The following is a 13,308-nucleotide window of genomic DNA, read 5'->3' as shown; positions in this document are numbered from 1 at the left end:
CTGTGATGTCACGAGAGGCTGTGTCTGGAGGGACGTACATCCCCTGAGGTGGCTGCAAACCCAGACAGCTATGGCTCCATCTGCTGGTATGGTGGAACTCCACCCCTCTATGGCCAATCTTCCCACGCAGCTGAAACAAATGAGGAGCTGATGAGCTGAAGGTTTGGGAAGGGAAGAGACACACTGAGAGGTGTGTGGGGTGAAGAGACACAGTCTCCAACCTGGGCTCTCTGGAGGACAAGAGTGCTCACGCTCCACTTCCATGAGGAATATAAGGGATTTGGAGATACTTACCTTTCGGGGAAATACTCACCTTTGGATATATGCACCTGTGGAAATACGTGAGAGACATTTGGAAGGACTTTTTGCTGGGTTGGCCACTAGCTGCAACGCGGACTACAGCAAGGCTGGGGAAAAGTTATCTGAGCGGAGTGAGAATTATGATTTTGGATGTGGAAGAGACATCCCTGAACTGTTAACCTTAAAGAGCCACAAGAGAACAGAATTTTGTTATATTTTCGTTAATTTCCCAAGAGCTACTAATAAAATCCTTTGTTTTGTTTGAACCTTGTCTCCTTGCACTACTTGAGCAATCCCGCTGAAAGCTGTGTAGCCCTCTCGTGACGTCACAGATGGTGGAGAATACGGGCACGCTCAGCTTAATAGTGCATGTCAGAGGAGGATACCGAAGGTTTGATCACCCAGTTTCAATTGGCCGTAGGCTCCCGCCGACTGAAATGGAGGACATATTGAAGCTCCTTGTTGCTGGGCAAGCCCAGATGCAAGCAAACGTGGCTCTCTTGGAGGAGCAAAAGAAAGCCAACCTTCTGAAGGCAGAGAGGGAAGCAGTTGCAGAGACAGATGGTTGTCCAAAATACCCTAATAAAGGCAAGTGACTTTATATCTAAGATGGGAGCTACCGATGACATTGAGGCAACGCCTGCATGCATTTGAGGCCACGGCCACTAGGGAAGCCTGGCCCAAGCAACAGTGGGTTGGTCTGTTAGCGCCCTTCTAACCGGGAATCGCTGAATGCTGTCCGGGGACCTGGGCCCGACCAGGTTACTGACTATGATGCCCTGAAGTCTGAGATCCTCAGCAGATATGGACTCACAAAGTTTGTTATGGCCCAGCGTCACAGCTGGACCTTCCAACCAGACCAACCTCCTCGGGCGCAGATGCAGAACTTGTCCGAACGCAAGGAAATGGCTGGATCCGCAGAGGAATACAGCAGCAAGCGGTGGTGGAGGCCGTTGTGGTGGATGGTCTACGCGCCTGCCCTTATGAGGCAAAAACGGTTCATCAGTCAACAGGCCTTGACCACGGCTGATCGACCGTGGAGCTGTGGAAAAGTACCAGGCCACAGCGGAGATGCTGAATGCTTCCCGGAAAGACCCCAGAGTGCGGCCCCACTACAAATGGGAAGAACCCGTCCAAAGGACTCCCAAGGTCTCGAACCCAGCCACGCCAGGGACTCATCCCGGCTCCAGGGGGAGCCAGAAACCAGGCGGGTCCAAGAAGAGTACACCAGGAGGGGAAATCGAGCAGTGTTACCGGTGTGGGGAGATGGGACATATCTCCCAGCGTGGGAAACCAGCCGGTGAACCTATGCCCATGCGGAGTCCTCCAGCGCAGCACCCACACACCGTTTGCCTCGCTCTTGGGAGTCGAGATGGCGGCCCAGATCGACGCCCCACCTGCCCGGTCAACTGTGAATCACCATGATGCTTGGAGGCCTACTGGATTCTGGTAGCCGGGCCACCCTGGTCACGCGTAAGGATTTGGTGGGCCCAACGTGTGTCGACCCCGGGAAAGTCCTCCCAGTTTCCCTGTGTCCATGGGGACACCAGAGAAATACCCCATTACTGAACTTACAATGACCAGCACACGGGGAACCATACACACGACGGCGGGGTGGATTTGAATTCCCTCCCGTCCCTGTCCTAATTGGACGCAGACTGCCCAGCCTTTACCCACTCTGGAGAGAGTCTCAGGAGAGGATAACCCGAGTGCACATTTGGAAACGGAGAGGCAAGACTCATCCTGGGGAAGGCTCCGTTGCAATCCTCCGAGTTACTCACTCCCCGCCCGGGCTCTGATAGGGAGGGCAGGTGCCCAGACCGACACAGAGACGCGGAGCTACAGAATCTGGACAAAGAACTGTCTGGTCTGAAGGGGACCGCTGAGAGGTATCGTTTGTCAAAAGCAACAGTTAGACATGAAGACAGAAGAGTTAGATATCCTCCAGGCTAAACTCCAACAGAGCTCCCTAAGCAACAGGAGGAGCTGGAGAGGCTGCGCAGGACCATCGAGGAGGTGAGGAGACCCTGCGCAGTAGTAAGGAGGTCCAGAAGAAGGCAGAGGAGAAGTACAAGGTGTTGAGAACAAGATGAAGAATGCGGAGGCAGAGAGAGAGAAGGAACTGAAAGCTGCTCAACAGAAGCTAAACTCTGCTAAAACCAAGGCTGAACGTTCAGTAAGAAACTCAAGGAGAGACAACAGGAGGCTGAGTCCCTGGGTCCTAGAGTTGGAGGAGTTGAGAGAGAGAGCAGTCTGGCAAGCACCACGGCAATGCGGACCCTCTCCCCGGCGTGATGCCTTCTTCGCTGCCTTTACCACGACGAGGACGCCGGTCCCGAGGAGGGGATGTATGATGTCACGAGAGGCTGTCCCTGGAGGGACGTTACATCCCCCTGAGGTGGCTGCAAACCCAGACAGCTATGGCTCCATCTGCCGGTATGGTCGGGAACCCACCCCTCATGGCCAATCTTCCCACGCAGCTGAAACAAATGAGGAGCTGATGAGCTGAAGGTTTGGGGAAGGGAAGAGACACACTGAGAGGGTGGGGGTGAAGAGCACGTCTCAACCTGGGCTCTCTGGAGGACAAAGAGTGCTGCACGTCCACTTCCATGAGGAATATAAGGATTTGGAGATACTTACCTTTGGGGAAATACTCACCTTTGGATATATGCACCTGTGGAAATACGTGAGAGACATTTGAAGGACTTTTTGCTGGGTTGGCTACTAGCTGCAACGTGGACTACAGTAAGGCTGGGGAAAAGTTATCTGAGCGAGTGAGAATTATGATTTTGGATGTGGAAGAGACATCCCTGAACTGTTAACCCTTAAAGAGCCACAAGAGAACAGAATTTTGTTATATTTTCGTTAATTTCCCAAGAGCTATAATAAAATCCTTGTTTTGTTTGAACCTTGTCTCCTTGCACTACTTGAGCAATCCCGCTGAAAGCTGTGTAGCCTCTCGTGACGTCACAAAACGCACTTGTGTGTGTGTGTGTGGTGTGTGTTGTGTGTGTGTGTGGTGTGTGTGTGTGTGTGTTGTGTGTGTATACCTGGTGATGGTAGAGACAGTAAAGTGTGAAGGTGGTAGTGTCTCGTGCATCAGTAGCTGTAGATAGACAGAGCTCTGGTCCCTGGCTATAGCCACCACTGGATCAGCCTGGCCCTGGTCACACTCATAGAACAACCTGCTGACTAGTCTGGGAGGAGGGAGGGAGGGAGGAGGGAGGGAGGGAGGGAGGGGGGAGAGTAGAAGGAGAGGGAGGGAAGGGGGGAGAGTAGAAGGAGAGGGAGGGAAGGGGGGGAGAGTTGAAGGAGAGGGAGTGAGGGTTGGGTTAAAGGAGAAAGGGAGGGGGAGAGTAGAAGGAGAGGGAGGGAGGGTTGGGTTAAAGGAGAGAAGGGAGGGAGAAGAGTTGAAGGAGAGGGAGGGGGAGAGTTGAAGGAGAGGGAGGGAGGGTTGGGTTGAAGGAGAGGAGGGAGGGAGGGAGGGTTGAAGGAAAGGAGGGAGGGGGGTGAGTTGAAGGAGAGGGAGGGAAGGGGGGAGAGTTGAAGGAGAGGAGGGAGGGTTGGGTGGAAGAAGGGAGGGAGGGAGGGAGGGTTGGGTTGAAGGAGGGAGGGTTGGGTTGAGGGGGAGGAGGGAAAGTAAAGGAGGAGTTAGATGCTTTCAATCACACACTCTGTCTCACATATACACAAACACTGTCTCACACATACACACACACACTGTCTCACACATACACTGTCTCACATACACACACACACTCTGTCACACACACAGTCCTACCCATGCATGCCCCCACACCCCTACCTGCTGACAGTGGCAGCAGCTATGTGTCGTACTCGAGGATCGTCGTCTCCCAACAGATGAATCACAACGTCATTCAACACTCTCTCCTGTAACCTTAGCAACTAGAGAGAGAGAGAGAGAGAGAGAGAGAGAGAGAGAGAGAGAGAGAGAGAGAGAGAGAGAGAGAGAGAGAGAGAGAGAGAGAGAGAGAGAGAGAGAGAGAGAGAGAGAGAGAGAGTTGTTATATTGAGCTTATGGCAAATGAGGGAGAAAGAGAGAGAGACAGAGCGTGGTGGATGTCAAGTGAATAGAGAGGTCGATGAAGGAGGGAGGGAGGAAGGAATATTGGAAGGTCTTACCCCAGTGTAGTGATGCTCTCCTTTGTGTAAACTCTCTGTTCTCTTCTCCAGGAAGTTCACCAACCTGGAAACACCAAGATAACAATCTAATGATCCACACATTCAACCATCCAGTAATTCTACAAATTGACTTTATAAAGCTTATCAGAGTAGTAGTGCTGATCTAGGATCAGGTCCAGTATTCATAAAGCTTATCAGGATCAGGTCCAGTATTCATAAAGCTTATCAGGATCAGGTCCAGTATTCATAAAGCTTATCAGAGTAGTAGTGCTGATCTAGGATCAGGTCAGTATTCATAAAGCTTATCAGGATCAGGTCCAGTATTCATAAAGCTTATCAGGATCAGGTCCAGTATTCACAAAGCTTATCAGGATCAGGTCCAGTATTCATAAAGCTTATCAGGATCAGGTCCAGTATTCATAAAGCTTATCAGAGTAGTAGTGCTGATCTAGGATCAGGTCCAGTATTCATAAAGCTTATCAGGATCAGGTCCAGTATTCATAAAGCTTATCAGATCAGGTCCAGTATTCATAAAGCTTATCAGAGTAGTAGTGCTGATCTAGGATCCAGGTCCAGTATTCATAAAGCTTATCAGAGTAGTAGTGCTGATCTAGGATCAGGTCCAGTATTCATAAAGCATCGGAGCAGGAGTGCTGATCTAGGATCAGGTCCAGTATTCATAAAGCTTATCAGGATCAGGTCCAGTATTCATAAAGCTATCAGAGTAGTAGTGCTGATCTAGGATCAGGTCCAGTATTCATAAAGCTTATCAGGATCAGGTACAGTATTCATAAAGCTTATCAGAGCAGGAGTGCTGATCTAGGATCAGGTCCAGTATTCATAAAGCTTATCAGAGTAGTAGTGCTGATCTAGGATCAGGTCCAGTATTCATAAAGCTTATCAGAGTAGTAGTGCTGATCTAGGATCAGGTCCAGTATTCATAAAGCTTATCAGGATCAGGTCCAGTATTCATAAAGCTTATCAGAGCAGGAGTGCTGATCTAGGATCAGGTCCAGTATTCATAAAGCTTATCAGGATCAGGTCCAGTATTCATAAAGCTTATCAGAGCAGGAGTGCTGATCTAGGATCAGGTCCAGTATTCATAAAGCTTATCAGGATCAGGTCCAGTATTCATAAAGATTATCAGAGCAGGAGTGCTGATCTAGGATCAGGTCCAGTATTCATAAAGCTTATCAGAGCAGGAGTGCTGATCTAGGATCAGGTCCAGTATTCATAAAGCTTATCAGAGTAGTAGTGCTGATCTAGGATCAGGTCCAGTATTCATAAAGCTTATCAGGATCAGGTCCAGTATTCATAAAGCTTATCAGGATCAGGTCCAGTATTCATAAAGCTTATCAGAGTAGTAGTGCTGATCTAGGATCAGGTCCAGTATTCATAAAGCTTATCAGGATCAGGTCCAGTATTCATAAAGCTTATCAGAGTAGTAGTGCTGATCTAGGATCAGGTCCAGTATTCATAAAGCTTATCAGGATCAGGTCCAGTATTCATAAAGCTTATCAGAGCAGGAGTGCTGATCTAGGATCAGGTCCAGTATTCATAAAGCTTATCAGGATCAGGTCCAGTATTCATAAAGCTTATCAGAGCAGGAGTGCTGATCTAGGATCAGGTCCAGTATTCATAAAGCTTATCAGGATCAGGTCCAGTATTCATAAAGATTATCAGAGCAGGAGTGCTGATCTAGGATCAGGTCCAGAATTCATAAAGCTTATCAGGATCAGGTCCAGTATTCATAAAGCTTATCAGAGTAGTAGTGCTGATCTAGGATCAGGTCCAGTATTCATAAAGCTTATCAGAGTAGTAGTGCTGATCTAGGATCAGGTCCAGTATTCATAAAGCTTATCAGAGTAGTAGTGCTGATCTAGGATCAGGTCCAGTATTCATAAAGCTTATCAGGATCAGGTCCAGTATTCATAAAGCTTATCAGGATCAGGTCCAGTATTCATAAAGCTTATCAGAGTAGTAGTGCTGATCTAGGATCAGGTCCAGTATTCATAAAGCTTATCAGGATCAGGTCCAGTATTCATAAAGCTTATCAGGATCAGGTCCAGTATTCATAAAGCTTATCAGAGTAGTAGTGCTGATCTAGGATCAGGTCCAGTATTCATAAAGCTTATCAGGATCAGGTCCAGTATTCATAAAGATTATCAGAGTAGTAGTGCTGATCTAGGATCAGGTCCAGTATTCATAAAGCTTATCAGAGTAGTAGTGCTGATCTAGGATCAGGTCCAGTATTCATAAAGCTTATCAGGATCAGGTCCAGTATTCATAAAGATTATCAGAGTAGTAGTGCTGATCTAGGATCAGGTCCAGTATTCATAAAGCTTATCAGAGTAGTAGTGCTGATCTAGGATCAGGTCCAGTATTCATAAAGCTTATCAGAGTAGTAGTGCTGATCTAGGATCAGGTCCAGTATTCATAAAGCTTATCAGGATCAGGTCCAGTATTCATAAAGCTTATCAGGATCAGGTCCAGTATTCATAAAGCTTATCAGGATCAGGTCCAGGTATTCATAAAGCTTATCAGGATCAGGTCCAGTATTCATAAAGCTTATCAGAGTAGTAGTGCTGATCTAGGATCAGGTCCAGTATTCATAAAGCTTATCAGGATCAGGTCCAGTATTCATAAAGCTTATCAGGACTGTGTCCAGTATTCATAAAGCTTATCAGAGTAGTAAGCTGATCTAGGATCAGGTCCAGTATTCATAAAGCTTATCAGGATCAGGTCCAGTATTCATAAAGATTATCAGAGTAGTAGTGCTGATCTAGGAACAGGTCCAGTATTCATAAAGCTTATCAGAGTAGTAGTGCTGATCTAGGATCAGGTCCAGTATTCATAAAGCTTATCAGAGTAGTAGTGCTGATCTAGGATCAGGTCCAGTATTCATAAAGCTTATCAGAGTAGTAGTGCTGATCTAGGATCAGGTCCAGTATTCATAAAGCTTATCAGGATCAGGTCCAGTATTCATAAAGCTTATCAGGATCAGGTCCAGTATTCATAAAGCTTATCAGGATCAGGTCCAGTATTCATAAAGCTTATCAGATCAGGTCCAGTATTCATGCTTTATCAGAGTAGTAGTGCTGATCTAGGATCAGGTCCAGTATTCATAAAGCTTATCAGGATCAGGTCCAGTATTCATAAAGCTTATCAGGATCAGGTCCAGTATTCATAAAGCTTATCAGAGTAGTAGTGCTGATCTAGGATCAGGTCCAGTATTCATAAAGCTTATCAGGATCAGGTCCAGTATTCATAAAGCTTATCAGGATCAGGTCCAGTATTCATAAAGCTTATCAGAGTAGTAGTGCTGATCTAGGATCAGGTCCAGTATTCATAAAGCTTATCAGAGTAGTAGTGCTGATCTAGGATCAGGTCCAGTATTCATAAAGCTTATCAGGATCAGGTCCAGTATTCATAAAGCTTATCAGAGCAGGAGTGCTGATCTAGGATCAGGTCCAGTATTCATAAAGCTTATCAGAGTAGTAGTGCTGATCTAGGAACAGGTCCAGTATTCATAAAGCTTATCAGAGTAGTAGTGCTGATCTAGGATCAGGTCCAGTATTCATAAAGCTTATCAGAGCAGGAGTGCTGATCTAGTATCAGGTCCAGTATTCATAAAGCTTATCAGGATCAGGTCCAGTATTCATAAAGCTTATCAGAGCAGGAGTGCTGATCTAGGATCAGGTCCAGAATTCATAAAGCTTATCAGGATCAGGTCCAGTATTCATAAAGCTTATCAGAGTAGTAGTGCTGATCTAGGATCAGGTCCAGTATTCATAAAGCTTATCAGAGTAGTAGTGCTGATCTAGGATCAGGTCCAGAATTCATAAAGCTTATCAGAGTAGTAGTGCTGATCTAGGATCAGGTCCAGTATTCATAAAGCTTATCAGAGTAGTAGTGCTGATCTAGGATCAGGTCCAGAATTCATAAAGCTTATCAGAGTAGTAGTGCTGATCTAGGATCAGGTCCAGTATTCATAAAGCTTATCAGAGTAGTAGTGCTGATCTAGGATCAGGTCCAGTATTCATAAAGCTTATCAGAGTAGTAGTGCTGATCTAGGATCAGGTCCAGTATTCATAAAGCTTATCAGAGTAGTAGTGCTGATCTAGGATCAGGTCCAGTATTCATAAAGCTTATCAGGATCAGGTCCAGTATTCATAAAGCTTATCAGAGCAGGAGTGCTGATCTAGGATCAGGTCCAGTATTCATAAAGCTTATCAGAGTAGTAGTGCTGATCTAGGATCCAGGTCCAGTATTCATAAAGCTTATCAGAGTAGTAGTGCTGATCTAGGATCAGGTCCAGTATTCATAAAGCTTATCAGGATCAGGTCCAGTATTCATAAAGCTTATCAGAGCAGGAGTGCTGATCTAGGATCAGGTCCAGTATTCATAAAGCTTATCAGAGTAGTAGTGCTGATCTAGGATCAGGTCCAGAATTCATAAAGCTTATCAGAGTAGTAGTGCTGATCTAGGATCAGGTCCAGAATTCATAAAGCTTATCAGAGTAGTAGTGCTGATCTAGGATCAGGTCCAGAATTCATAAAGCTTATCAGAGTAGTAGTGCTGATCTAGGATCAGGTCCAGAATTCATAAAGCTTATCAGAGTAGTAGTGCTGATCTAGGATCAGGTCCAGTATTCATAAAGCTTATCAGAGTAGTAGTGCTGATCTAGGATCAGGTCCAGTATTCATAAAGCTTATCAGAGTAGTAGTGCTGATCTAGGATCAGGTCCAGTATTCATAAAGCTTATCAGGATCAGGTCCAGTATTCATAAAGCTTATCAGAGCAGGAGTGCTGATCTAGGATCAGGTCCAGTATTCATAAAGCTTATCAGAGTAGTAGTGCTGATCTAGGAACAGGTCCAGTATTCATAAAGCTTATCAGAGTAGTAGTGCTGATCTAGGATCAGGTCCAGTATTCATAAAGCTTATCAGAGTAGTAGTGCTGATCTAGGATCAGGTCCAGTATTCATAAAGCTTATCAGGATCAGGTCCAGTATTCATAAAGCTTATCAGGATCAGGTCCAGTATTCATAAAGCTTATCAGAGCAGGAGTGCTGATCTAGGATCAGGTCCAGTATTCATAAAGCTTATCAGGATCAGGTCCAGTATTCATAAAGCTTATCAGAGCAGGAGTGCTGATCTAGGATCAGGTCCAGTATTCATAAAGCTTATCAGAGCAGGAGTGCTGATCTAGGATCAGGTCCAGTATTCATAAAGCTTATCAGGATCAGGTCCAGTATTCATAAAGCTTATCAGAGTAGTAGTGCTGATCTAGGATCAGGTCCAGTATTCATAAAGCTTATCAGGATCAGGTCCAGTATTCATAAAGCTTATCAGGATCAGGTCCAGTATTCATAAAGCTTATCAGAGCAGGAGTGCTGATCTAGGATCAGGTCCAGTATTCATAAAGCTTATCAGAGTAGTAGTGCTGATCTAGGATCAGGTCCAGTATTCATAAAGCTTATCAGAGTAGTAGTGCTGATCTAGGATCAGGTCCAGTATTCATAAAGCTTATCAGAGTAGTAGTGCTGATCTAGGATCAGGTCCAGTATTCATAAAGCTTATCAGGATCAGGTCCAGTATTCATAAAGATTATCAGAGTAGGAGTGCTGATCTAGGATCAGGTCCAGTATTCATAAAGCTTATCAGAGTAGTAGTGCTGATCTAGGATCAGGTCCAGTATTCATAAAGCTTATCAGGATCAGGTCCAGTATTCATAAAGCTTATCAGGATCAGGTCCAGTATTCATAAAGCTTATCAGGATCAGGTCCAGTATTCATAAAGCTTATCAGGATCAGGTCCAGTATTCATAAAGCTTATCAGAGTAGTAGTGCTGATCTAGGATCAGGTCCAGTATTCATAAAGCTTATCAGGATCAGGTCCAGTATTCATAAAGCTTATCAGAGTAGTAGTGCTGATCTAGGATCAGGTCCAGTATTCATAAAGCTTATCAGAGCAGGAGTGCTGATCTAGGATCAGGTCCAGTATTCATAAAGCTTATCAGGATCAGGTCCAGTATTCATAAAGCTTATCAGAGTAGTAGTGCTGATCTAGGATCAGGTCCAGTATTCATAAAGCTTATCAGGATCAGGTCCAGTATTCATAAAGCTTATCAGGATCAGGTCCAGTATTCATAAAGCTTATCAGGATCAGGTCCAGTATTCATAAAGATTATCAGAGTAGTAGTGCTGATCTAGGATCAGGTCCAGAATTCATAAAGCTTATCAGGATCAGGTCCAGTATTCATAAAGCTTATCAGAGTAGTAGTGCTGATCTAGGATCAGGTCCAGTATTCATAAAGCTTATCAGAGTAGTAGTGCTGATCTAGGATCAGGTCCAGTATTCATAAAGCTTATCAGGATCAGGTCCAGTATTCATAAAGCTTATCAGCAGGAGTGCTGATCTAGGATCAGGTCCAGTATTCATAAAGCTTATCAGGTAGTAGTGCTGATCTAGGAACAGGTCCAGTATTCATAAAGCTTATCAGAGTAGTAGTGCTGATCAGGATCAGGTCCAGTATTCATAAAGCTTATCAGGATCAGGTCCAGTATTCATAAAGCTTATCAGGATCAGGTCCAGTATTCATAAAGCTTATCAGGATCAGGTCCAGTATTCATAAAGCTTATCAGGATCAGGTCCAGTATTCATAAAGCTTATCAGGATCAGGTCCAGTATTCATAAAGCTTATCAGAGTAGTAGTGCTGATCTAGGATCAGGTCCAGTATTCATAAAGCTTATCAGGATCAGGTCCAGTATTCATAAAGCTTATCAGGATCAGGTCCAGTATTCATAAAGCTTATCAGGATCAGGTCCAGTATTCATAAAGCTTATCAGGATCAGGTCCAGTATTCATAAAGCTTATCAGGATCAGGTCCAGTATTCATAAAGATTATCAGAGTAGTAGTGCTGATCTAGGATCAGGTCCAGAATTCATAAAGCTTATCAGGATCAGGTCCAGTATTCATAAAGCTTATCAGAGTAGTAGTGCTGATCTAGGATCAGGTCCAGTATTCATAAAGCTTATCAGAGTAGTAGTGCTGATCTAGGATCAGGTCCAGTATTCATAAAGCTTATCAGGTAGTAGTGCTGATCTGGATCAGGTCCAGTATTCATAAAGCTTATCAGAGTAGTAGTGCTGATCTAGGATCAGGTCCAGTATTCATAAAGCTTATCAGGATCAGGTCCAGTATTCATAAAGCTTATCAGAGCAGGAGTGCTGATCTAGGATCAGGTCCAGTATTCATAAAGCTTATCAGAGTAGTAGTGCTGATCTAGGAACAGGTCCAGTATTCATAAAGCTTATCAGAGTAGTAGTGCTGATCTAGGATCAGGTCCAGTATTCATAAAGCTTATCAGGATCAGGTCCAGTATTCATAAAGCTTATCAGGATCAGGTCCAGTATTCATAAAGCTTATCAGGATCAGGTCCAGTATTCATAAAGCTTATCAGGATCAGGTCCAGTATTCATAAAGCTTATCAGGATCAGGTCCAGTATTCATAAAGCTTATCAGAGTAGTAGTGCTGATCTAGGATCAGGTCCAGTATTCATAAAGCTTATCAGGATCAGGTCCAGTATTCATAAAGCTTATCAGGATCAGGTCCAGTATTCATAAAGCTTATCAGGATCAGGTCCAGTATTCATAAAGCTTATCAGGATCAGGTCCAGTATTCATAAAGCTTATCAGAGTAGTAGTGCTGATCTAGGATCAGGTCCAGTATTCATAAAGCTTATCAGGATCAGGTCCAGTATTCATAAAGCTTATCAGGATCAGGTCCAGTATTCATAAAGATTATCAGAGCAGGAGTGCTGATCTAGGATCAGGTCCAGTATTCATAAAGCTTATCAGAGTAGTAGTGCTGATCTAGGAACAGGTCCAGTATTCATAAAGCTTATCAGGATCAGGTCCAGTATTCATAAAGCTTATCAGGATCAGGTCCAGTATTCATAAAGCTTATCAGAGCAGGAGTGCTGATCTAGGATCAGGTCCAGTATTCATAAAGCTTATCAGGATCAGGTCCAGTATTCATAAAGCTTATCAGGATCAGGTCCAGTATTCATAAAGATTATCAGAGTAGTAGTGCTGATCTAGGATCAGGTCCAGTATTCATAAAGCTTATCAGGATCAGGTCCAGTATTCATAAAGCTTATCAGGATCAGGTCCAGTATTCATAAAGCCTATCAGGATCAGGTCCAGTATTCATAAAGCTTATCAGGATCAGGTCCAGTATTCATAAAGCTTATCAGGATCAGGTCCAGTATTCATAAAGCTTATCAGGATCAGGTCCAGTATTCATAAAGCTTATCAGGATCAGGTCCAGTATTCATAAAGCTTATCAGGATCAGGTCCAGTATTCATAAAGCTTATCAGGATCAGGTCCAGTATTCATAAAGCTTATCAGGATCAGGTCCAGTATTCATAAAGCTTATCAGGATCAGGTCCAGTATTCATAAAGCTTATCAAAGCAGGAGTGCTGATCTAGGATCAGGTCCCCCCCACTTATTATAATAATAAATAATTGGTCATTTAGCAGACGCTCTTATCCAGAGCGACTTACAGGAGCAATTAGGGTTAAGTGCCTTGCTCAAGGGCACATCGACAGATTTTTCACCTAGTGGGCTCGGGGATTAGAACCAGCGACCTTTCGGTTACTGGCACAACGCTCTTAACCACTAAGCTACCTTTAAGTCATATTCATTATGACTTAAAGGCCAAACTGGATCCTAAAAGACAATCTGGAATCTCTAATCCCATTCCATTCCGGAACGTTTAGAGGCAGATTCTGGAACTCTTACCGGAAGTCCACCTCTGCCAGAGTGTCGAGGAGTTCCGTCCTGACCAGCCAATAG

The 13,308-nt window shown here is 44.5% G+C and overlaps 1 protein-coding gene across 1 annotated transcript in view; it reads right to left on the bottom strand.

The window, feature by feature from the left end:
- Positions 1 to 3,350: 3,350 nt before the first annotated feature.
- Positions 3,351 to 13,308, bottom strand: part of LOC121563762 (huntingtin-like) — a gene marked incomplete at its 3' end in the record, with an annotated part of 14,478 nt that continues 4,520 nt past the window's right edge. Inside the window, exons 5-8 of the mRNA XM_045220704.1 lie at positions 13,255 to 13,308; positions 4,444 to 4,507; positions 4,106 to 4,206; positions 3,351 to 3,497 (exon numbers count right to left, since the gene is read on the bottom strand). The exon at positions 13,255 to 13,308 is cut by the window's right edge and continues 86 nt beyond it. Coding sequence (XP_045076639.1) covers positions 3,351 to 3,497; positions 4,106 to 4,206; positions 4,444 to 4,507; positions 13,255 to 13,308 — 366 coding nt within the window. The remainder of the gene's footprint in view (positions 3,498 to 4,105; positions 4,207 to 4,443; positions 4,508 to 13,254) is intronic.

Source organism: Coregonus clupeaformis, unplaced genomic scaffold (assembly GCF_020615455.1).
Source record: "Coregonus clupeaformis isolate EN_2021a unplaced genomic scaffold, ASM2061545v1 scaf5124, whole genome shotgun sequence".
Taxonomy (NCBI): Eukaryota; Metazoa; Chordata; class Actinopteri; order Salmoniformes; family Salmonidae; genus Coregonus; species Coregonus clupeaformis.
The sequence above is the reverse complement of the archived record's forward strand: the minus strand, read 5'-3'. Positions and strand labels throughout refer to the sequence as shown.